Source organism: Diospyros lotus, chromosome 5 (assembly GCF_014633365.1).
Source record: "Diospyros lotus cultivar Yz01 chromosome 5, ASM1463336v1, whole genome shotgun sequence".
Taxonomy (NCBI): domain Eukaryota; kingdom Viridiplantae; phylum Streptophyta; class Magnoliopsida; order Ericales; family Ebenaceae; genus Diospyros; species Diospyros lotus.
In genome coordinates this window covers 4531960-4554589 of record NC_068342.1, presented here as the reverse complement: position 1 = coordinate 4554589, position 22630 = coordinate 4531960, and the positions used below count along the sequence as shown (strand labels likewise).

Here is a 22630-nt window from a genome sequence, read left to right as displayed (position 1 = left end):
AGCACCGGACGAGAACGGCAGACGTCTGAAAGCACGGCGATAACGGAGGCCTCGAGAGAGAAAAAAAGAAAAGTAGGGAGGCAAAGGTTTGAGGGAGTTTCAAAATAGCGTGAAAGAAGAAGCGGGTGGACACTCCCCACTATTTATACTGACGGCCTGGTCCATCCCAACCGTCGGATCGAATGACGACTTATCGCATGCTCCGCATCCAGCGGCCGCACAACAACTTGTGGGTCCCACGAGTGTAATCATGCGCAGAAATGGGGAGGGGGCGGGCATTAAATGCGCTGCCGACAAAGCGTGCTGCGTGGAACGACGAGACTTAAGGTGATTGGACAGAAGTCGGAGGGATGGAAGAACAGCTGGCACGCGCCAATTCCCAGCACGAAGATCGTGCCGCGAGCTGGGGGGCTTATGTTATATGTATTTCCCGCATCACCCCGCATGGGCCAGACTCGGTCCGATAGACCGGCCCAATCACCCAAGGCCAAGAAGGCCCGGACGACCTTGCCAAGGAAGGTCCAGCCTCCACCAAAGATCCGGAACTCGTAAAGCGAGCGTATGGCGAGCTCCCGGCAATCCCCCAACGAGCTCGGAGCAATCGACTAACGAGCTCCTGAAATATCCTCCAGATCGCTGGACCATCTAGGTCGCTCGCCTAAAACCTCCAGCTCGCATGAGCGGCAAAGCTGCTGAGAAGTCAGAGGTAGGGTCCGATCACTTTATCTGTAACAGCCCATGCCCCTCGTAATGAGGATCCCACTCCCGGTCTTGCGAAGGCGGTAAGAACTATTTGTCCCCCATTATACAAACACTGTATTTTTATATATTATCCAGATTGTAAAAGTCCCTCAAGAAAAATGGAAATAAAGGAGGCCATGAGGGGCAAGGAAGAAGGACAAGAAAAATATAATCAGATACCGCCACTCTGGGAGAATATCAGATGGCAGCCGTGGACTAGGCATCGTTCTGGCCGAACCACGTAAAAGATTCTGGTGTACACGCTTGGAACGTGGGGGATGGGTTTTCTTCCTTCCTTCTCGGTATTTTTGGATTGACTCACCGCGGCCCAAAACGAATCACGGTCGGCCGAAATCAAACGTCGACAGGTAGTTTATTAGAAATATCTTTTATATATATATAAAATTGAGTTTTAGGTTGATAATTTGGGTTATTGTTAAAGCATCTATATATCTGCCATTAAGCCAACCCCACGACAGAAGATACGATCGCTTTTGCTGGCTGGCTGGCTGCGATTTGGAAGAAAAAATCATCAATTCTTAATTAATTTAACTGCAATAAAAAGAAAAGCTTGGTGAACAAGTAGAATGGCGTTTCCGTAAAATACAGGAAATATGGGGGCGAATAATATTATTCATTCTCTACCAAACTGGTGCGGTGTCAACAAATCACCGGGTCCTTGCCGTCTCCTTTTTCTCTATTTCTCTCTCTCTCGATTTCAATTCAAATTCAACTCTCTCTCTCTCTCTCTCTCTCTCTCTCTCTCTTCAGACCGATAACAATGTCCGACGTAGGTTTAACGGTTGTTGACGGGGCTTACCTTAGGGCCGTCGACCTCACGGTTCCGGAATCTGGGGGCGCCGTCACCGGAGCTCAGGTCCTGGAGCTAGCCGAGTCCAGAGCTTCGTCTTCTATATTTGGCCTAGCGTTGCCGGAAAGCCTCAAGTCGGCTGCTCTCAAACGCCTCAACGTCGATGATGCTGTCAGTTTCTGCCGTGAGGAGATCGATGTAGACCGAGCTTCTTCCATCCTTAAAAGCTATGTCAGTGCGATCGCCGAACAACTCGAAGGTACGGACTCATTTCGATAAATCAGTTTGTATTGTGCCAATTTTAGAAATTGAACCCGTTTACTGAAGATTTCCGAGGTCTTGTTTTCGGAATTGTTTGTTGATCTGTACTTGTTCGTCTTCTGGTAATTGCCCGATCGTAGGAAATACGTCTGAACCCTGTGTTTTTGTCAACGTTTTACCTTGAGTGATCTGGCTGTTGGGTACAGCCCAAAGGTCATCTCACCCCAGGTTGAGATTATTAGGGACTTGTGCAATGGAGGTTTTAAAGTAGGGTTCTCCCTAAATGTTAATATTTGGAGACAGTATATCCATCCTAGCCAAGTGACCAACCAACAGAACAACTCCTGTAAAAGTGACCTGATCCCTTTTTCGGAGGTGACCATGCAAATTCCTGACTTCCGTTACCTAATTAGCAAACGCATTTAAACAATTTATGAGTTTGGCTGCCATCTTTGTTACTTTGGTTGATACATTTGATGCGATTAGATCACTAACTACACCATTAAGCAATTTGATATTGGCCTATCCCTCACTCATGTGGACAAGATTGCAGCCAATTGTAATTACACCATTAGGTGACCATGCCAATACCTGACCCCCTTACTCATAGGGTTCGGTTATTTTAAGTCTCATTATATGGCTTTTAACTCACTTTGTCAATAGTCCATTTATCTCTCTATTCTTTGTTGTGAAGTTGGTTCGCCTATAGCAGATTGTTGATGTTTACCATGTTTCTCCTTTACAAGAATGATGTGACAATGCCACGCTTTCGTTTTTTCTATCATCTTTATATTATCTCTATTTTGCTGACATGAAGATGAGAGACTGCTTGTGCTTGATGTTTGCATGCAGAGGATCCTCTTGTAATAGCAGTCTTGGATGGGAAAGCACTTAGGGTGTTTTTGGATGACGAAGATGATTTCGCAATGTTGGCAGAGAATCTTTTTACCGACTTGGACACAAAAGATATAGGAAAGATCAGTAAAAAAGAGATACGGAATGCTCTTGCTCATATGGGTGTTGAATTGGGGATTCCTCCTTTTTCAGGTTTGTTTAAATTGATCTCACTATTGTGGGAGTGGGAATTGTGACAATTTCTAAAAAAATTTAGGTATATTTTTTATTGAAATTTAATTCAATCTTAACTTCTTGTCAGTAAATGATTTTTAAGCTTATCTTTCATTTGATATTTATCTGTGCGCCCTTCTAAAGGTTGGAATTTCTATGCTTCCACATGATCCAGTCCCCCAGAGAGCTCTAGCAACTCTAGTTACTTCACCTAGTGATATCCTTAAGGAAATCCATATCATGATTCAAGTCAGCCTCACTTCCATCAATTTGCTCACCAAAATACACATGGTTATTTTCCTAGGAGCAAATTATAATATACTTCCACTCTCTAAGATATAATGCAAGATAGTTTAGGCCAACTCAAGAACCTTAATGTAAACATTAACAATATTTAGGAGAGATAAAAAGCAAGGTATCAGATCAATTTTATATCTTTGACAATTTCTGTGTGGATTTTCCCCCTCCTAATTTTTATTTGACTCCGTAGTGGTTAGTGGTTACCCGACTATGTGAGACTGCCCATGGGTGAGCTGATCCAATATACTACAAGATAGTTTTTGTAATTGGAACACGGAGGGTTATAATAATACCTAGTACTGATATGCATCATTTTGGCAATTTGTAAGCGACTATTTGTAATCTGTTTCCTACTAATGACAATTGCATTCGGTTATGGTCATTTTCAATTGTAATCTATTAGCCATGAGTTCTATTCTGATTTGAGAAGTTATATGGTTGAACAGAATTTCCCTTCCTGAATGAGATATTACAGAAGCATGGTGCCGTGGGGAATGAGGAACTGGGGCAATCACAATTTGCTGAAGTCCTTCAGCCAATTATGCAAGAGCTGGCAGATACCCTTGCTGAAAAGCCTGTTGTGGTCACCCAGAGTATCAAGGTCGTTAATGGTTCTAAGCTAAGAAAGGTAAAGCTTGTGCACCTGTGTTTTACCTACATAAACCCCTTACTAGATATCTTAATGAAATATTCTGTTTGGAGAGCAGCGGTCATCTTACTGATGATGTGTGGTAATCTTCCTCAGAATCTCCATTACTGCTTGCAATGCTTTTTATGTTCTCAATCCATTTTGCATGTTGATAATAAACTTTTTGAGTTTGTTAGTTGTCCAAGTAATTTGGAATTGAGGAAATACTTGGGTCCTTATTCTTTTGGTCATTCTTGAGTCTTGACACGCAAATTAGTACCTACTTGAAGCTGAAAGTGGGAGTATTGGCTTTGATCCTTGAAACTTTGGGTAATTTAAGAATTTGGAAGGAATTGTGAAGTACTTAGATTTTGATTTATACTTGTGCAACAAAGAGCTAGCATGCATCAAGAGTTGGCCCATTATATGATCTGTAGTGGGAAATTTTGGATCTCTATGTATATGCTAGTTCTGACAATATCTCAAAAAAAATCAGCTTCTGGCCAGTAAGGAGAAATTGAATGCTGTCCTAGAGAGAATTTTGCAGCTGGAAAAGAGTGCGGAGAGGACAGACATAATCAGGGATTTTCTAGAGGAAAATGCGAAGGAACTTGGGCTGCCATCACCAAAAGCAGGCGAATCTGTTGCTTTTCTCTACGATGCAGTTTTTGCAGATGTAGGAAACTCAGAAAGTGCTGCTGCTGGATCAGAAGAGGAATTTCGGTTATTCGTGAAGAAAATACTTGAGAAATTTGCAGAGCAACTTGAGGCAAACCCAGTTTTCCAAGATCTTGACAATTGATGAGGTTCCTGCTTTTGTATACTGTACATTTTCAATTCAGCGCTTTTTGCCTACGCATGTATTGAAGAAAAACAGGGCTAACAGTTTATGTTGAGAAGGCAGAGTGACCTTTAGACTTTGTATTGGCATGGTGCATTTTATCATTTTTTGTTCTTTCTGTGATTTATACGCATCCAAAAGCTTTTCAGCTTGTATCATGGATATGGATGTTGCCTCTTACTAGTTCTTTAAAATCAGATTTGGAAAACCTAGTTAGTGCAGGCCGCACTCGAGACTGTGTCCATAGGACCACCCGGATCTCTTGTTAGGTTGTAATTCTTTCACCTTTAAATTAAGATAAAGCTCGTGACGAGCAACTAATCATACTACAGGCAACCCTAACTTGAGACTTTTTCCCCGGGCTTGATTTTGAATGGTCAACTGGAAGAAGCTCTTCAATCTGAGTTCATAATACAGACAGCAAAAAAAAAAAAAGTCCAAAAACTTCACGACAAATCAACAAATGATGTACAAAAACATCATAAAAATTATGTGAAGATGTTGTCTTTTTAATTGTAACATTATGTTATGTGTCAGAAATTGTCTGTTATTATCCTAAAAAATGATGATGCAAAAGGAACTACAATAATAAATCAAGCTGTTTGATAGCAGCACATAATAATGAAATGTATATGGGGTGGTCTTCACAATGCGATAGAGCCAAAAGAATAGGAGGAAGCCTTGAATCAGAATATATTTAACCAAGATGCTTCCCTTTAACAAAACCTGAATTGCAGTAGGGTAGGGCTTCTTCTCTTTTGCTGCTACTGCTCCCCGCTGCACTGAGTTCCACAAGGACTTGTATCTCCACAAATCCGTTTCTGCAAATGCTCCAAGCTAGCCACTCGCTGCATCGAAGTTGTTCTGCCTATCTTATTTCCCCCGGCTGCCATTGTCGCCGGATTGTGCTCTACATTATCTACTGATGGAATGTCTGAGAAACCGGATTTAGTGGTTCTTGGACCCTGGTCGGGCATACCATTAGGAGCAGACTGATAAAACTGTTGTTCTGGCCCATCTTGGACCGGAACAGCAGCATCTGCCGATGTGTCTGACGGGCTACCGGCAAATGATGGCATGCCCATGCTGGACAGGTCAGACATGCCTTGAAACAACGGATTCAATCCAGTAACCCTTTTAACGGTCTCTTCAGCCATCTTGACCTGTGAAAAGAAGCATCAGTGAAATGAAAGAGAATCATTAAATACAGGTTTGCATGTTTTTATTGGGGGTATCGGAGAGCCAACTCATGACCAGAGGCATTGGCCACTATGTCCTAGCTGTGGCTTACATTGGACTAACACCATACTGGGGTTCGGAAAACATGAACGGTGAAGTACTTCACATACTCTTCCGACAAACAATTTACCTTAGCTCTTAACGTCTCAACGTCGGCTTTTAGGACTCTGTTGTCAACAGCTGCTTCACTGTACTTTTGACTTATGTCAGTCAGACGTTTCAGCAAGGAAGAGTTTTCAACTCGTAATTGAGAAACCTAGGAATGAGACAGAAAATTAATTATAAAAAGGACTGAAGCTAGAGATTTAACGGTAATGAGCAAGGGACTAAACCTGTGTTTCAAGCTCAGTTAAATGAGCCTGTTTCCTTCTTCTAGAGCGCCGAGCTGATTCTCTATTTGAAATCATTCTGAGAAACAATAAATTATAAATATGAGGAGAACTAAATATGACAATAAATGTGTATTCAAAGCATAATAGCACATTACTGGAGCAGATGGAAAGAACCATAAGTATGGATAAATCCATTGAGGTTTATAGATGCACCGAACATCGAACACTGTTTTATTGATCATGCAAACTATGCCTAAACATCATTTTGGAATCAGGTATGCAAATTTGGTACACAATATAAGAAAATAGAGGAAAGACCATTAAAGTTCCAATGCTCCTCCATTAATTGAGGTCTACCCTGATCTCTTGGAAATTAGCATTACCAAATTGGTTTAGCAGACTCACACTTTTACTACTGTGTGAATAGAGATATATGAACATATTTTCCATATATTAAAAAGACACATATGTTCCACGTCCTTGTATTTGTTTGAGGCCACTTGTTAAAAGCAAGCCATTCATGCCTCAGCACACTTTGTTATTGAACGACTAGATATCCAACCAATGTGATTGACAAATGAAATAACTTTCAAGAAGCAACGTTTTGTTTCCACCATCCACCCCGCAAAGTATCCCATCCATCATTTAGATGGAAGACTTGTTTTTTTTTTAACTAAATCACCAATTTTCTTCACCTTCTCTGTAACATGCTAGAGTGAGTTTGAATGGAAGCGAAAAACCATGGAGGATCCTTTCTTTCAAACATTTGACATAAATAGGAAATTTGGAATGTATGTCTCTTAACTACCGAATCATGCAAACTTACTCAGAATGCTATAATTCCACGGGTACAGCATTAAAATTCCAGGAAGAGTTAGAACTGTTACAAAATAAACGAGCTTAAGGACAATTACCTCCTTGTGCGTTTTACATCAGCAGGGTCCATGTTTTGTGTTGTTTCTGCTTCTCCTTCGGCTTCATCATCGTCTGACTGCTCTCTTGATGATCCACTTGTAGCTGATATCACCTGACACACAGATTTCTTTTGCGTTGCTGACAAGGAAGAAATGCCAAGTGGCTCACTAGCATCCTTATTTTGTCCTTTTTTTAGATCAGAATTAGTTTCTGCAAGAGTCCAGGAAAATTGACTGGAATGAAAATATCCAATACCATGTATCATAACATATACAAGTCAAATGCTCCAACAACATACCAACCAAAAGGTGCATGCTAAAAATAGAGCAAAGAAAATATACAAATCCATGACATGGAAAACTATAAGAGAAAAGAAAATTAAGATTTAAAATTGAGGAAAAAGATGATTTATTTTCTTACCCTTAGCTGTACATCGAAGATACATATATATACAAGAAAGGAATCTGATCTAATCCCTAACTGATTTGAATCTCCTACAAATCATCAATCAACCAAAAGGGAACAAGGAAAACAGAGAAGATTGCCTAACTGTACATTCACTAACTAAATATTGCCTAAATAGAGAAAATTTGTGGCATTAATGCTGAAATATCCGTAATTACACTCCCTCTCAAGCTGGGGTGAAGATATTGTTTATCCCAAGCTTGGAACTTAGATCTTCGAAACATTTCTGTGGCAAGGGTTTAGTTAGGATATTTGCAACCTGAGAACTTGGTGTGTAGACTAGCTTGACGACATTCTCTTCAAGTTTCTCTTTGATGAAGAGACTCAATTTTCACATGCTTAGTCTAGTCATGGTGCACTGGTTCTTGGCAATACTAGTGGTAGATTGATTGTCACAAAAAAGTTTCACAGGACCTTCGATCTTGACTTCAAGTTCTTCAAGAAATCTTTTTATCCAAATCCCTTCACAAATACCATGTGCCATGGCGTGGAATGATGCTTTTGCACTACTTTTGGAGACTATTGATTGTTTCTTACTTTTCCAAGTGACAAGGTTTCCCCACACAAGTGCAATGCCCAAATGTAGACCTTAGATCTGTGATTAAACCAGCCCAGTCTGTGTCACTATGGATTTCTACATCTCAGTTGAAGCCTTTCCTGAAGAAGAGACCCTTACGAGAAGTTAGCTTCAAGTATCTCAAGATTTTGTAAACTGCCTCCATATGTTTTTCCCTTGGATCACTCATGAATTAGCTCACAACACTAACTGAAAACCCGATGGCAGATCTGGTGTGAGAAAGATATATAAGTCTATCAATTACCCTTTGATATTGGCCCTTATCCACTAGAGCACCCTTTTCTCCTTTTCCAAGCTTGGTGGTTGCTTCTCCATTGGGGGTGTCAGCAGGCTTATACCCTAGCATCCCACACTCCTATAACAAATCCAAGACATATTTTCTCTGAGACACAGAGATTCCATTGCTAGATCTAGCCACTTACATTCCTAGGAAATATTGGAGATTGCTTAAGTCTTTGATCTCAAACTTCGTGACAAGCGTTCTCTTTAAACCAACCATTTCTTTTGTGAAATCACTAGTGAGAATGATATCATCAACATATACAACTAAGATGGATATTTTACCTTCAAGAAACCACTTCACGAGTAGTGTATGGTTGGCTTGACATTGAGAGTAGTCGTGAAGCTTCACCAATCTTGTAAACCTCTTAAACCACGCTCTTGGTGATTACTTGAGACCATATAGCGATCTTCTTAACTTGCACACTTGATTGTTTGTACCCTGTCTCAAAAACTTGGGGGAATCTTCATATACAATTCTTCTTCTAAGTCACTATTTAAGAATGCATTCTTCACATCAAGTTGAAACAATGGTCAGTCTAGGTTTGCTGTTAGGAACAAGACCTGAATAGTATTGAATTTAGCCACAGGAACAAAGGTTTCTTGATAGTCAATACCATAAGACTGTATGAACTCTTTCGCAAAAAGACGAGCTTTATACCTGTCAACACTCCGGTCTTCCTTATACTTAATTGTGAAAATCCATTTGCATCCAACTAGGTTTCTTCCTAAGATTAGTGATCTCCCAAGTCTAATTCTTCTCTAAGGCACACATCTCATCTAGAACTACGGACTTCCATGAGGGGTCTTTGAGAGCCTCTTGGATGTTAGTGGGGACCTGAATTGTATCCAAATTGCTAACAAATGCACGAAAAATTGGTGAGAGACTCTTGTAAGAGATGTAATTATGAAAGGGATGTAATTATGAAAGGGATGTTGCCTGCACGATCTCACTCCCTTTTTAGTGCAATTGGCCAATTCAAATCATTCTCAGGTGCCTATCTAGGAATATTTTCAGAAAATGTGTTACCTTCATTCATCGAATCCGAATTGGGCTCTTGGTCAGGTTCGGTCAGTGATCGTTGTTCTCCCTGATTTTGAGCATTTGTTCTCTTGGAGAAGACACAAAGCTTTGTATTTGTTGGTAAGTCTACTAAGACAGGGTTAGACTCAGGAAGATTTGACTCAAATTGAGAGGGAAGCTGGACTATCATGGGAGGTTTAGCGACACTAGAATTGGGAGACAAGGATGTAAGAGGTGTATGAGTAGAGAAAGTCTCAACATCCCAAGACTGACATTCCTCCCCCTGAATGGTAGGATTGGGATAAAAAGGTTGATTTTCAAATAAAGTAATATCCATATAATAGTAGTACCATCTATGGATTTGGTGAGTATCCTAAAAAAATACACTTGAGGGCTCGAGGGTCTAACTTTCCACGATGATGAGGATGAATATGGACAAAAACTAAACAAACAAAGCCTTTAAGTGGAATGTGTTAGGAACCTCGATAGAATTCCAATAGCAATTCAATATCAATAGTTTCCAAATCCTTTCAGCAGAAAAACAAGAATAAAACAGGGCATTCGAGAGGCCCTAACTCTCCCAATTCTCTATCAAAATACAGCTACCCCTCTCTCTCTCCTTCCCTCCTACTTATACCTCTCCCCACCACCTCCCTAACTGAATTCCCCCATTCACATGTTGATTATTCCCTCTCTAACTGAATTCCCCCATTCACATGCTGATTATTCCCTCAGCAATGTCGATTACATTTCTACCCCTCCCATGCGCACATGCTGGTTGTTACACCTACATGTGCTGACACCCCCCCCCCCCCACCTCCAATCTTCATGCCTTCGGCTACTTGCTGCGTCTTTGATAGGTTCGATGCACTGGCAGATTACTGCCCTCCCGCACTTTCACCTTGTCCTCAAGGTGAAAAGCTAGAAACTGTTGCTGAATCATGTTGTAGGGCTCCCAAGTTGCCTCTAACGGTGGTAAGCATTTCCACTGGATCAAGATATCCAACCCGCATAAGTTAGAACCCTTTCCAGGTCAAACTCCCAGCACCAGCTCTGGTTCAACCTTCATTTCTAAGTCAGCTTGCAGTTGGATGGGAATCTGCACCCTTGCTCTCACCTCTCCTTTGGCCTCTCTCAGCTGGGACACATGGAAAACAGGGTGAACATAGTAGTGGACTGGTAGTTTAAGTTTATAAGCCATCGGTCCCACCTTCTGCTCAATTTCAAACGGCCCATAGTACCTAGGAGCCAGCTTCTCATTAGGGCGGGCAGCTAAGGACTTCCTTCTATACAGCCTTAGTTTCAAATAGACAAAGTCACCAACCACAAACTGCACATCCCTTCTTTTTCGATCAATCCCCCTCTTCATGATCGCTTGAGCTCTTACCAGCTAGTCCTTGAGTTCTTCTAATGCTAAATCCCGCTCCATCAGTTACTGTTCTACTGCAGATACCTGGGTTGTTCCCTTATCAAACTTGATCAAGGTTGGTGGTTCCCTCCCATAAACAACTTGGAAGGGAGTAACCTTTGAAGCAGTGTGGTATGATGTGTTATACCACAATTTAGCCCATGGCAACCACACATACCACCTCATAGGTCTTGCTGATGCAAAACAGCGCAAGTACATCTCTAGGGTCCGATTGAGGACGTCCGTTTGCTCGTCCGTTTGTGGGTGGTAGGTCGTACTACGATTAAGCTTAGTACCTTGAAGCCGAAACAACTCCTCCCAAAAACGGCTCATAAACACCTTGTCTCTATCCGAAACAATAAACCGAGGCATATCATGCAGCCGCACTATCTCTTTTACGAAAATCCCAGCTACTACTCCTGCTGTAAATGGGTGTTTGAGACCAATGAAGTGTCCATATTTGTTGAGTCTATCTACAACCACAAGTATAGAATTCATATGGCCCGATCTCGGTAACCCCTCAATAAAATCCATGGCTATATCCTCCCAAATCTGGCCAGGAACCGGAAGAGGCTGTAAAAGACCCCCTGGCGTTAAAGACTCATACTTATGTTGCTGGCAAACGTCACAATTTCCCACATATTGGCGTATGTCCCGCTTCATACCAGCCCAATAAACACTTGCTGCAATTCGTTTATATGTTTTCAAGAATTCGGAATGACCCCCTACACTGCCATCGTGACCCTCATGGAGCACTAATGGGATTAGGGAAGAGCCCTTAGGCAGAAACAACCACCCTTTGTAAAGGAGCTGGTCACCCACCAGCTGGAAATCTAAGCAGAAAGCCGGATCCTCCTGTAACTTCCTTATGATTCCCTGTAAGTAAGCATCTTTCTCCACCTCTTGGCCCAGTTGATCGAGTTGCACCACCTTTGGAACCGTTAGTGCGAATAGGGCTGCTGGGTGATTGATTCTTGAAAGGCTGTCTGCAACTTTGTTTTCCAACCTCGGTCGGTAGTGCATCTCAAAATGAAAGCCCATCAATTTCAGCATCCATCGTTGATATTCTAGGCTCACCATTCGCTGCTCAAATAAAAATTTCAATCTTTTTTTATCTGTCCTTACTATGAACTTCCTTCCCCAGAGGTAATGCCTCCATTTCTGGACTGCAAACACCATGGCCATTAGCTCCCTTTCGTAAACCAATTTTTTTCTCTATGGTGGCTTAAGAGCATGGTTGTAGTACGCAACCGGGCTAAGATTTTGCATCAACACCGCCCCTAACCCTTGCCCTAAAGCATCATACTCGATTATAAAGGGTTGCTCGAAGTCCAGTAGTGCTAGAACTGGCAGCGACACCATTGCTGTTTTGAGCTGTTGGAATGCTCATTCAGCCTCCCCATCCCAAAAAAAATTGTTCTTCTTTAGTTTCTCGGTGAGGGGCCACGCCAACTTGCCATAGTCCTTTACAAACCTCCTATAGTACCCCGTAAGACCAAGGAATCCCCTCAATTCCTTCAAGGAAGTGGGCGCAAGCCAGTCCAACATGGCTTGTACCTTGCAGCGATTAGCCGACACGCCTTGCTGGGAGATGACATGGCTAAGATATTCAACCTCCAACTGCCCAAAGGAACATTTCTTCTTGTTTGCAAACAAGTGATTTACAGCCAGCACCTTCAGCACACAACGCAAGTGCTGCAAATGTTGTTCAAAATTTTGTCTATAAATTAAAATGTCATCAAAAAATACCAACACTAACCGACGCAAATACTCCCTGAATACATCATTCACTAAAGATTGGAAGGTGGCCGGGGCATTCGTCAATCCGAAAGGCATGACAAGGAATTCATAGTGGCCCTCGTGTGTTCGAAATGCAGTTTTTGGTTCGTCTCCAGCCTTGACTCGAATTTGGTGGTACCCAGATTTGAGATCCAACTTCAAAAAAACCTTAGCCCCATGTAGTTCATCCAGCAACTCATCGATGACTGGAATAGGAAACTTGTCGGGAACTGTTACTTTGTTGAGAGCCCAGTAATCCACACAAAACCTCCATCCCCCGTCCTTCTTTTTAACGAGCAACACTAGGCTGGAATAAGGGCTAACACTTGGTTTAATAATACCAGCTGCCAACATCTCACGCACCATCTTTTCGATCTCATTTTTTTGAAGATACGGGTAGCGATAAGGCCGAACACTAACCGGGGAAGTGTTAGGTAGAAGGTTGATGGCATGGTCTTTATTTCTGGTGCGTGGCAATCCCTTCGGGCTGGAAAAAACCACTCCAAACTCAGCCAATAATTCCTCCAAACTTCGGGGCAATCCCACTTGCAGTTCATTGTACTCGACAGCCACCTCTCCAATTTCCAGCAGCACTCCCTCCCCATTCTCTTTAAACGCCTTCATCATAGCTTTTAGGGAGACTAATGTCTTACTTAAGCTAGGATCACCCTGCAATGTCACAGCCATTCCCCCTACTGGAAACTTCATGGTCAGATTCCTCCAATCCACACTCATCTTCGCCACTGAAGCCAGCCACTTCATGCCAAGAATGACATCGGAACTTCCTAACTCAAGGAGAAGAAAATCTTCCACTATCTGCAGGTTATCAAGTGTTAGTTTCACCCCTTTGCAAACTCCTGCTCTTTGAACAGCCATCCCGGTTCCCATTATTACCCCATATCCAACCATTTTTGTCCTCGGCAAGCTCAAGCGTTGCACTAATTCGGATGCTATGAAGTTGTGAGTTGCTCCTCCATCCACCAGAACTACTACCGGCTGCCCTTCTATGAGACCCCTTAGCTTCATCGTTGGTGTAGTTAATCCCACAACCGAATTCATGGATAATTCAATCACCTCTCCCCCATATCCCAACCCATCATCGCCCCCCTGCATTGCTTCTTCTTCTATTGCAGCCTCGCCCATTTTTTCGTCATAAATCATCAAAACTTGGAGCTCCTTGTTCTTGCACCTATGGCCAATCGAATATTTCTCATCACAGCGGAAGCAAAGGCCCTTCTCCCGCCTTGCCTTCCACTCAGCCTCACTGAGCTTCTTGAAAGGAAAGTTGCCACCATTTCCAACGGGGTGCAACCTGGGGCCTGGCTGGTTTACGGACTTTTGGGAGGAACCCAAACTCTTCGTTGGAACTGTTGACATCTGACTCGCCATAGTGGGTGTTATGGAATGTTGAGAGCCCATGGCCCATGGCCCATGGCCCATTGTATTTGTATATATATATAGGTGTATAGTCTATGGATTTAATTAAGTGGTTTTATACATATTAAAAGCTAGGTTTATTTCCTAAGCTTCACATGGAATATCCGCTCCTGATTGGTCCAGTTGCCCGATGGCAATTCTGAAGAGCTATGTTCTTGTCCTCAATGTTTTGAGCCACCACCATAATTCGATCGAGCCCCCATGGTTGTAACACCCTGACCTCAGCCCTTATCTCTGGGTTGAGGCCGTTGAGGAATTGGCCTTCCAGAAACGCCTCAGGAACATCAAGCACTGCCGCGGCCATGGTCTCAAACTTCAAGCGATACTCCTTCACCAATCCCTCTTGTCGAAGAGCCAAGAAACGCTCCTCTAGTGACCCCTCCTGAGTGCGGCAAAACCGGCTCAGAATTCCTTGCTTCAAGCCTTCCCAACTCCGAATTCCTCTTCGCCTTGTCTCCCATTGAAACCAAGACAGAGCTGCTGCTTCGAAACACAGGGCTGTAGATTCTATCTTCTCCTCATCCGTTAGTTGGTTGACAGCAAAATACCTCTCGGCTCGAAAAATCCACTCATCCGGATTTTCTCCTTCGAAAATGGGCATCTCCAACCTTCTTCCTCATAGGTTCGACCGGTTCCCGCCCCCGATACCCTTTTCCGAGTCGCAACCCCCCACAAGGGTTACTTCAAAATCCATGGTGAATTCCGAAGGGCCTTCTTGCTCCTTAAACTTGTTCTTCCTCTCCTGTTCCTGCTCGTCCCACTTCGTTCGCATGAAGGTGAACTGTTCGAGCATCACCACTACATTGCGTTCCACCGCCTGGACATTCCCTCTAATGTCTTCAACTCCCCTTTGTACACCTTCCATCTTCGACTCCAATTCACCAACTCTCTCCGTCAAGTTCACCATCAGGTTCGGAATGGCTCTGATACCAAATTGTTAGGAACCCCAATAGAATTCCAATAGCAATCCAATATCAATAGTTTCCAAATCCTTTTAGCAGAAAAACAAGAATAAAACAGGGCATTCAAGAGGCCCTAACTCTCCCAATTCTCTATCAAAATACAGCTACCCCTATCTCTCTCCTTCCCTCCTACTTATACCTCTCCCCACCACCTCTCTAACTGAATTCCCCCATTCACATGCTAATTATTCCCTCTCTAACTGAATTCCCCCATTCACATGCTGATCATTCCCTCAACAATGTGGATTACATTTCTACGCCTCCCATGCGCACATGCTGGTTGTTACACCTGCATGTGCTGACACCCCCCCCCCTACTCCAATCTTCATGCCTTCGGCTGCTTGCTGTGTCTTTGATAGGTTCGGTGCACCGGCAGCCTATCAGAATGGTGGACACAAACCAAGAATGTGGCATATAGTAAGGAGTGCTTGGAGTGGAGTTTGGTATTTAAGGACTTGAGAAGGCATCCAATTAATCAAGTAGGTGGCTATGAGAATGGCATTCCCCCAAAAATACTTTGGAACATTGGTAGAAAGCATGAGAGATCCAACAACTTCAAGGAGATGTCTATTATTCCATTCGACAATACCATTTTGTTGAGGGGTGTTGACACAAGAACTTTGATTGATGATTCCTTGGTTCAAAAAATAATCACCCAAGACAGAGTTGGAAGTATTCTTTTGCATTGTATGTCCTCAAAATTTAAATTTTCGTATGAAACTAAATTCGAATCATGATGCTGAAGTTTTTGAAGACTTGATCAACCTCATATTTTTATTTTAGAAGGAATACCCATGTTAATCCAGTGTGGTCATCAATGAAGGATACAAAACATTGACACCCCAAAATATGTTTTGTGCAAGAAGGACCTCACACATCATTGTGAATCATAACAAATGAACAAAAAGATTTGTATAATTGATTTGGAAACGAACTACAAGTATGCTTTGAAAGTTGACACACCTCACATTGAAACAAATTGGGATTTTTATTCTTGAACAACAAAGGGAACAACTTTTCAAGGTATGCAAAATTTGAATGCCCTAAGCAAAAATGCCACAACATGGCTTGATTATTTGAATTGGGAATAGAAGCATTAAAGGAGGAACTCTAAAAATCTAAATTACCAACTTGCAGAGCTTGTCCACTAGGAGAGTTATTGCTTGTCAGCAAGTAAAACCTCGGACACTACCTAACCCTACCAATCATCCTCCCAAATCCAAATCCTGAAATTCACACAACTTATTTAAAAATTTAGTGACACGATTATATTCCTAAGTAAATTTGCTAATGGATAATAGATTACAATCTAAATTGGGAACAAACAACACCGAGTGAAGGGTGAAATTCTTGATCAACTTCACTGTTCCTATTCCGACCACTTGGGATTGTGTTCCATCCGCAATCCAAACAATCCACTTCTCTTGACAATGGCTAATTTTGGTGAAAAGTCTTGAGTCTCTAGTCATATGGTCTGAAGCTCCAGAATCCACAATCCACACATTTGAATGACTTCTTTCAACATTTAGGGTATGAATGATATTACCTTTATGAGCTACAATTCCTGTTGCAATGATCAAGGAGGACTGCTTTGTGGTTGGCCAAAAAGTTTCTGAAGCAACTCCATTTGTTCTTTGCTAAAGAGAGATATCTCGGTCCTTTCTTCCGAATTCACCATGTTCCCCTTGCTTTCTCGTCAATTTGTTGGCTTCATGTCCTCAGGTTCGCCATGTAAATCCTAGCACTTATCCTTCGTGGGGCCAAGTTTATGACAGTGCTCGCATTTGGGTCGATCCTTCTTCTATTTGTTGTAGTGTGATTGAGGTTAACAAGCAACAGGAGCAGTTGCTTCAGAGGATGGATTTTGGGTCCCTATTGGGTTTTGCATTAAGTAAACTATCTAGAAGGCTAGAAGAAATCAAGAAATCCCTCGAGTGATTGAAGTGGCAAAGTAAACTAAGTTAGGGAGAGGCTAAATTATGTGTTTATTATGAGGGGTATTTTAGTCCTTGTGTATCCTAATATTAAACCTTGTAATTTCTGCCCCAACTCTCTATAATAGAAGGCATAGGTGGGTTGTCGCACAACATGATCCTTCATTTACTTTCTGAATACGAGAGAATTGTTGTGAGAGGAAAAGCTTGTGTCCAAGAAAATTCGTTGTAATCTCGGTAAAGATAGTGTACTCATGTGATAGAGAGTGAAGAGGGATTTCTTGTACTATTTTATATAATAGTTTCTAGTGGAATTGCTCTCGGACCGAGCCCTGGATGTAGGGTTGTTTCCACAGCCTGAACCAAGATAAATTGTGTGTCTCTTGTTGTGGTTTGGTTGTTTCTTTCCCTTATTCTTTTATTGATTTATATTTTGTTTTCTTATTTCTGTTGTTTGAATTCATTTTGAGTGAGAGAGTGTGTGAGATTGGTGTTGACTTGAGAGGATCCTAGCACTCCTAATTCTAACAAATTGGTATCAGAGTCTGGAACTCATTCAAGAATTGCCAAGAACCCTAGAAATCAATAGGATTTATTCCCTGCCATGGCTTCCACGACCTTTGCTACAAGATATGACATCGAGAAGTTCGATGAATCTAACGATTTTGGACTTTGGAGAATGAAAATGAGAGCTTTGTTGGGTAATCTAGGATTAGAAGAAGCTCTCGATGGAGAGGTTAATCCAGCTATCCCAAAAGGCATACCTAGAGAAATTGATTAGGAGATTTCAAATGCATGATGCAAATGAGGTAAATGTTCCCTTTACACAACATTTTAAGCTATCCCACAACCAATCACCTAGTGATGAAGAGAGCATAAGAGAAATGAACAAGATTCCCTACTCTAGTGTTGTAGGTAGCCTCATGTATTGTATGGTGTGTATTAAGCCGGATTTAGCACATGCTATGAGTGTTGCAAGTAGGTTCATGGTTAATCCGAGCAAGGAACATTGAGCTGCTATTAAGTAGATTTTTAGATACCTTAAAGGGTCAATAAACATGACCTTGGTTTATGGTGGAGCTAGTGTAAAAGATGAGCCTAATATACTAGGGTTCGTTGATGCTGACTATGTAGCAGATTTGGACAAAAAGAGGTCATCTACCGAGTATGTATTAAAGCTATGGAATGCATCCATAAGGTGAAAAACTTATTTGCAATCAGTAGTGGCTCTCTCAACCACCAAAGCTGAGTATATAGTTGTTACAGAAACTATAAATGAGGGTCTATGGTTGAGTGGTTTAGTAAGTGAACTCCTAGGGAGAGATATTAAGGCAATCTTAAAATGCGATAGCCAAAGTGCTATACACTTGGCTAAAAATCAAGCACACCATGAGAGAACTAAGCACATTGATGTTAGGTATCACTTTATCAGAGAAATACTTGAAAAAAAGGAAATAGATTTGATAAAGGTAACAGGAGAAGAAAATGTTGCTGATATGTTCACTAAAGCAGTCCCTATGTCTAAGTTACAGCATTGTTTGAGGCTCTTATATGTCTATATTTGTGAATGATCAGTTTGTTTTGCAGGTCCTTAAAGAAGAGCAATTGATGGAGCCGAATTCTAGAAGTCACTCATGCAAAATGGTGGAGATTTGTAGGGTTTTGCATTGAGTAAACTATCTAGAAGGTTAGAAGAAATCAGGAAATCCCTCGAGTGATTGAAGCGACAAAGTAAACTAAGTTAGGGAGAGGCTAGCTTACGTGTTTATTATGAGGGGTATTTTAGTCCTTGTGTAGCCTAATATTAAACCTTGTAATATCTGCCCAACTCTCTATAAATAGAAGGCATAAGCAAGTTGTCACACAACAAGATCATTCATTTTACTCTCTGAATACAAGAGAATTGTTGTGAGAGGAAAGGCTTGTGTCCAAGAAAGTTCTCTGTAATCTCGGTAAAGGTAGTGTACCCGTGTGATAGAGAGTGAAGAGGCATTTCTTGTACCGTTTTATACATTGGTTTCTAGTGGAATTGCTCTCGAACCAAGGCTGGATGTAGGGTTGTTTCCGCAGCCTGAACCAGGATAAATTGCGCGTCTCTTGTTGTGGTTTGGTTGTTTCTTTCCCTTATTCTTTTACTGATTTATATTTTGTTTTCTTATTTCTGTTGTTTAAATTCATTTCGAGTGAGAGAGTGTGTGAGATTGGCATTGAATTGAGAGGATCCTAATGCTCCTAATCCTAGCAGTCCCCAACATGACTTTCTTTCTACTCTCTTCCTATCTCACCTTGGTAAACAATTCTCGAAGGCTTAGGGTTGGTCATGTAGACAAGATCCTTCCATGACCATCATCCAAGTTCTTATTTAGACCAATTAAAAACTTGTATAGACGTTTCTGTTCAACAGTCTTCTTATAGTACAATCCATCTTCCGAGCACTTCCATTTGTGCTCCTTGAACTTATCCAACTACTGCCAGTGCTAGTTGAGGATATTGAAGTATTGAGTGTTCGAACAACTCGAATGTGTTCTCCATGTGCGAATATGCCTCTCTTGTAGCTTCCCAAATCTCTACAGCTGTTTCGTAAAGGAGAAAATTTTCTTCAATCTCATTCGTCATGGAATTGAGGAGAGATGACATAACCAAGTTGTTTTTTGTCTTCCATGTCCGATACTTCGGATCTTCCTTTCTTTGGATGCACGCCTTCACCAGTGAGATAACCATCTCTCCCTTTCCTAGAAATAAAGATTAGGACCATTGAAGGTAGTTTCGGCGGCCATTCAGTTTATGGCTAGTGATGGTGAACGATGTGTTGTCGACGGTTCCTGTGTGACTTGGGATGATTTTCAATGACGAGGAACCATTCTTGGTGGCCAGTGCAGGAGGCTCCTCGCTTTGCAATGGTTGAAGGCTGATTATTTTTATATACAGCCTTCCCTTACTTTTTTGCAAAGAGGCCGTTACCATCACTTGAATCCATGACCATTCAGTCACAAAAGAGTAACTTTATATTTCTACCAAGGCCTTCGGACTAAAAAAGAATATAAGTAGAAAAAAAGATAAAATAATATAGTGCATAAGAAAATATTATCTGACATTTTCCATTGTATTCAGGTAATTATAAACGCTGAAAGTGGGATCTAAAACCTAGCCACTAAAACCTAGAAGAACATATAACTCACTTCAGCCCCTAAAATTGATTAAGAGTGAAAACATGGTACTATAATAAAAACAATTCTTTTCCAAACAAAAAATTTATCTACCCTAGTTATCAAATCAAATGCTGTCGGCAGAGTTAAAGGATGAAATCCTTTCAGCATTAGAAGACACTGCAGATCCACTGTAACTAATACATCCTTTTGTGCTGCCTGGGCACTTGCTTCATAAAACAAATATTGTATTTGCAAACAAATATTGTATTTGCAGGTTTGTTTGTAAAGAGGTCACAAGTTCAACTCCCCCTCACTCTCCTCTCATGTGGTCAAAGAGGTAGACCCATTTGCAGCGGTAGTTCACTGCCAGGACATCGTGTGAGGGGCACTTAGTCACTTGTACCCCTCAACTTGGGTCACAACTCAGGTGTAAAATTATGGTTCATCTAGATCTCTCTTAAGCCTGGCAGCGACAGGAGTGGCTTAAATCATGCTTTGGTTTGCAAACCCCTTACTCCTTATACACCTCAAAAGAAACCCAAAAAAAAAAGAAATCGCTAGGCAATCTATTTCCAGGTGTAACTTGATGTAAAAATGATGTCAAATAAAAAGCATTGATGGCCCCAACATAAACTGTTCCACTCCCTAAATTCTTGTTACATTTTCATTTCTCAAACAACAATAAAAAATAAAATGTCAAATGAGTCAAGTAAAATGAAAGATACAGACACTAACAGCCTCACCAAAATGCCCAAACATCCATCTAAAAATCTTTAAGCATAGAACAAATGAGATGTCTAATATTTTGACATACTAACCTGCTTGTTGAAAATCATATATATATGCAGATACGTTCAAACATACTCACCTTTGCCAGGAGCCTGAGATCCCAATTGTGAAGTACTGGACATATGAGATCCATTTTCAGCAACATCAGCAGATTCTTGAGGTTTTACATAAGGTGCCTATTAGCATAAACTAAACATGCTTAACTACTACAAGAAAAAGATTAAAGCAGGTTAAAAATGATGGATCTTCATCTATAGCTAGTAGTTTACTAGTTAAGGTTTTTCCTCTTTTATGTTAAGTATATGCTCGTGTGACCCTGCCAATTAACTGTTTCAATTAGTTAAAATCAGATGCAATGCACTAGCAGGAGTTTGAAATGCATAAACAAGTTATTCCTACTTTGAGCTAAATACTTTACTACTGAACTTGTGGGACTTTAGAAAATATTGCATGCCTACATATCAAGATCTTATGCTCACATTAACCAAATAAAACGGGATAATCTCTGCATGTTTTAAAGAATTGGATATATTCACAACTTTATCTTCCGAATCCACCTTAGAAACACGAACACCCGTGTAACTGCGTAATCCTAAGCACATGCATACATTCGTTTATTCATAAATACATACAAAATCCATGCAATCCACCTACGGGAGTCTGTTATAGTCAAGAAGACTGATAGAATAGTTAATGCCATTGAAGTCGCAAAAGATATAACATTGCTATGTGAACGCAATCCAACCACATCAATCGGAAAGCCATGGTAACAGAGAGATAGGGAAGTAGAAAGAGGGATGCGGAAGCAGGAAAGCAACCGCTCGATCAAGAAAGCATTGAGTAGAATACAGAAGCAGATCAGGAAAGATAAAGCAAGGAACTGGTAATCAGAGAGCATCAAAATTTCAGATTACGCGGTTCTGGTCCTAGAGGCGATCTAAGAGCAAAAGATCGGGTTACGACATAACCTGTTTGACGTATCTCATTTCGGCAAACCAAAACAATGAGAAAAAACGCACCCGAGTCATGGCGACAGCAGCGCAGGCCAAATTGAGACGACTCTTGAGGAAAGCCTGATACTCCTCCGAATCAACGGAAACGTTCGGCGGCGGCGCCGAATTGATAGTCGTCGGATGATGTTGGTGTTGATGAGACTGAGATTGGCGATCTTTGATCTCGACCACGTCCTTGTCAGGCCTCGTCGACGGAGCGCCGCCGCAGACAGTAGCGGAAGGGGAAGAGTAAGACGAAGGCGAGGACTCGGACACGGTGATGGTGGTGGTGGTGGTGGTGGCGGCGGTATTGCTGTGGGCCTCCTGGAGGAACCTCTGGAAGGCCCACTCCGATGAGCTCCGATTCATCACCGTCATCGGCTTCACCTTCGAATTCGACGACGACGCATCCTCCTCCGCCGCACCTCCCAATATTACCGGCGGCGGCGACCAGAACTGGTCCGCTATGTCGTCCACTGAAAACACCCTATCCATCTCTCCCTCTCTCTGTCTCTCTCTCCAATACTACTTGTATGTATGAAAATCAATTGTATGTATTTGGAAGGGTCTTCGCTTGCTTTTTAATTCTGCACCTTATTTGTTTCATTAATCTCACTCTTTACCCTACACTTCTCGATAATTTCAATCATACCCCTCCTATCAGGGATTGCATTTTATTCTCGATCAGTTTAAGACTGC

The 22630-nt window shown here is 41.6% G+C and overlaps 2 protein-coding genes across 2 annotated transcripts; one reads left to right on the top strand and one right to left on the bottom strand.

Moving 5' to 3' along the window:
• Positions 1 to 1433: 1433 nt before the first annotated feature.
• Positions 1434 to 4735, top strand: LOC127801327 (uncharacterized). The gene is made up of 4 exons (XM_052336325.1): positions 1434 to 1811; positions 2666 to 2860; positions 3628 to 3809; positions 4306 to 4735. Exons 1-4 carry the CDS (start codon positions 1523 to 1525, stop codon positions 4609 to 4611), a joined length of 972 nt encoding a protein of 323 aa, XP_052192285.1. The 5' UTR covers positions 1434 to 1522; the 3' UTR covers positions 4612 to 4735.
• On the bottom strand, positions 3625 to 22470 carry LOC127801326 (light-inducible protein CPRF2). The gene is made up of 6 exons (XM_052336324.1): positions 21959 to 22470; positions 21019 to 21115; positions 7136 to 7346; positions 6222 to 6297; positions 6020 to 6145; positions 3625 to 5813 (listed from the first exon to the last, which is right to left on the bottom strand). Exons 1-6 carry the CDS (start codon positions 22424 to 22426, stop codon positions 5415 to 5417), a joined length of 1377 nt encoding a protein of 458 aa, XP_052192284.1. The 5' UTR covers positions 22427 to 22470; the 3' UTR covers positions 3625 to 5414.
• Positions 22471 to 22630: the final 160 nt, after the last annotated feature.